Source organism: Arachis ipaensis, chromosome B05 (assembly GCF_000816755.2).
Source record: "Arachis ipaensis cultivar K30076 chromosome B05, Araip1.1, whole genome shotgun sequence".
Taxonomy (NCBI): domain Eukaryota; kingdom Viridiplantae; phylum Streptophyta; class Magnoliopsida; order Fabales; family Fabaceae; genus Arachis; species Arachis ipaensis.
Window position 1 is genome coordinate 87,332,041 of NC_029789.2, and position 3,101 is coordinate 87,335,141.

The 3,101-nt window shown below is 39.1% G+C and overlaps 1 protein-coding gene across 2 annotated transcripts in view; it reads right to left on the minus strand.

Moving 5' to 3' along the window:
- The window catches only part of LOC107643715 (squamosa promoter-binding-like protein 6), a 4,189-nt gene extending 2,787 nt beyond the window's left edge, over positions 1-1,402 (minus strand). The window contains exons 1-2 of one of the 2 annotated variants that reach the window (XM_016347432.2): positions 1,249-1,402; positions 37-735 (exon numbers count right to left, since the gene is read on the minus strand). In XM_016347432.2, the coding sequence (XP_016202918.1) occupies positions 37-692 (656 nt within the window). In that variant the 5' untranslated portion in view covers positions 693-735; positions 1,249-1,402. The remainder of the gene's footprint in view (positions 1-36; positions 736-1,248) is intronic. The other variant, XM_016347433.2, reaches the window with a different exon arrangement.

The following is a 3,101-nucleotide window of genomic DNA, read 5'->3' on the forward strand; positions in this document are numbered from 1 at the left end:
AGTATTAAGAACCAAAGGAATCCAAAATTTACTGACCTGCTGCATTGCTGACAAAATCTCTGTTCAATACCGTTAACAATAACTTTAGCTGTCTTGGAATGAACATCACAAACCTTGTGCCTTTTGTGGTAATCTTTTGAGGAACTAAGATCCATGTCACAACCATAAACTTGACATACAGGAGTCTGATTCGGCGAGCATGAAGTGCGAGCTCTTTTTGCCAGTGTGGTCGGACTTGGTTGTTGCATTGGTATTAAAGTGAACCCTTCATTTCCAACTTTATCATTGCTTGCAGCTTGACAATCTGCTATTCTCCCTAGCTTCAGATCGATCAATGACGTATCGTGAGCCTTCAATTCACCTAAAGAACTCAAATGCTTTGATTCGGATTCTTCTTCCCCAAGAAAAGAATCCAAGTCAATAACTTGAGCAGAGGTATTCCCTCTTCTACTCAAATTACTATCTAGCTCAAAGGGCTTTCGGAACAAATCCGGGAACCCCAAGTCTACGAATTCCATGCTCCTAACTACCTCTCTTTCCGAATTCAAACCGCCTCTCTCGAAGTTACAAGAGGCTTTGTTGTCCCATTCAGTCATTGCCTTTCTACTTCTCACAAAAGCATCAAGTGAAAAATCCATTTCATCAGAAAACAAATATCCTTTCTCATCAGTAACATAACTCCAAGGTTCCATTATTGAATTGAAGTTGTAGACGCTATGGAATATTGAAGAAATCCTACACCACAACACAAATAAAAATAAATTATTCCTTTGCTTAAATCAAACTGATACAAATGTGAAAACAAGAACTTTAACCCCATAAGAGAAAAAAAAAACTCAGATCCCACTTTCTTAATTAAACGATGCCAAAAACAGCATCCAAAAGTCACAAGCTTTTCGAACTGTGCGAAGGAACCACGAAGATTGAAACCCAGATTATAAGAGTAGAATCATGTCTTTCAAGTTCAAAGCCTTATCGCATTAATGAAAAGGATAAATATGCTGGAAGCTAAAACCGTTCAGCTGAATAAGATAGAAAGAAAGAAAGGAAGGAAGGAAGAAAAACTAGAAAATAAGTAGAATTAAAAGAAAAAAATAATGCTCCCATGAAAGAAGCAGGCATAAAGGAATATATCACTAAATTCAATATGCTATGCTAGGATTCTATATGTTCGATCAATACAGTTTCATTGAAATGAAACCAAACAGCAAAAACATTAAAAATTAAAAATGCTATCTTTGAAGTAACCTGAGAGATGGGGTGGCACCCTGTGAGTGGTTTTGGGCACACCAGAGAGAGAGTTATTTTTTGCTTTTGGGGTTTGGAATAGTGAGTGGAAACGCTGAAGAAGTGGAGGGAGTAGCGTGAGTCAACATGATTTCTTCTACCAAATCCGACAAAGGCATTGTCGTTGAATGTTGAGGGTCTTTTTTAGTAGCATTCGAGACACCAATTAAAATTCCGGTAGAGGACACTTCATACTTCATAAAGGATTTTTTATTTAAATAAATTAAAAAGTATTTTATTTACTGAAATGAATAATTTTAAAAATTATTATGAAAATACGTAAGATAGCAGTGGAAACGAAATAAGTTTGTACATATTTCGTATACATTGTAAACCAAACAAGATACATGTATACAAGATACATGTAAACTTATCTCATTTACACTGTAAACGAGACACATGATAAATTATAACGTTTACAGTGTAAACGAGATACAGTAAGACAAATTTTCAACAGCTATAAAAGGATGTACAACACTTAGCATTCTTCACACACATTTTTCATATCTTTTTGTCCTATGTTTTTCTTCCAAAAAATAGGAAAAAAATGTCCAGTAGTAGCGGATATATAGTTGTCTGTGTGTATCTCAATCATCGTATGAGAAACAGTAACAATGTGGTGATATTCAAGTGTGATAATCCGTTACTATTGTGCACTCGGCGAGTAAGTTCCTTGTCCGAGTTTAAGAGTCTGATATTGAGTAACCTTGGTGGTGTAGGGAGAAAAGAGATCGAAAGGGTGGGGCAGAGGTTGCTGGCATCGTTGGAAAACAAAATTTTTCGGTTTCGTCTGTTTCGACTTCAGGACGATGAGCATGTGCACCTCATGTTTGACATCCATGGGAGAATCATATCAAAACAAGTGATGGAGCTTTCCGTCGAGGTTGGTGATGTTGGTGGTGGTGGATCCGTCCACTTGACATTTATGTAGGAATTAGGATAACCCACCTCTCGCACCACCCCCGATTCATATTGCTAGTCCAGTGGAAGACATGGACGTAGATGATGAAGACTCCGACGAAGAGTATGTTGCGAATAGCAACGAGAGTGGTTCTTCTGAAGATGATGAGGAGGAGGAGTTCATACCAGAGATGCCGGCGGAGGCAGCGGTGCACTATGTTTTGCCTCCCCCCTATCCCGATTCCGGCTCTATCAGATGTACCAAGTCACTATCATGCATTAGATCTAGATGCGATGCATGAGAAATCTCTATTTTCCAACATCGAAAAAGACGATTACAACTTAGACGGTGATGTAAAATTTGGGGTCAGCCACAAATTCAAAAGCAGAGATGCAGTGATGCAGGATGTGAAGAACTACAGCATTCACAAAACTGCTGAGTATCGAGTGGTCAAATCGAACCGATTAAAGTATCATGTGCATTGCCGCCAAGCTGCAACTAGATGTCCCTGGAGTCTCCGTGTAGCCCTCCGACAAAACCTCGGATACTGGTGAAGTCAAGTTTAATTGTGGCATATTTACTCATTTATGATTGTTATATCTGGTGAGCTTTTAACCATGAATGTTTTATTTCGTTAGGGAGGTCCGGAGGGTTGGTGGAGCACATACGTGTTTAGCACCCACCATGTCTCAAGACCATCGACAATTGAACAACAGCCTCATTTGCAATGTCATCTTGTCGTTGATACAGTCCAACCCATCCGTTAGCATTCCTGTTCTGCAGGATGCAGTTCGGGAAAAACTATCACTTCAAACCCTCATATAGAAAGGTTTGGATGGCGAAGCAAAAGGCAATTGCGCAAATATACGGGGATTAGGAGGAGTTATACAATAAGGTGTCGAAGCTGCTACAA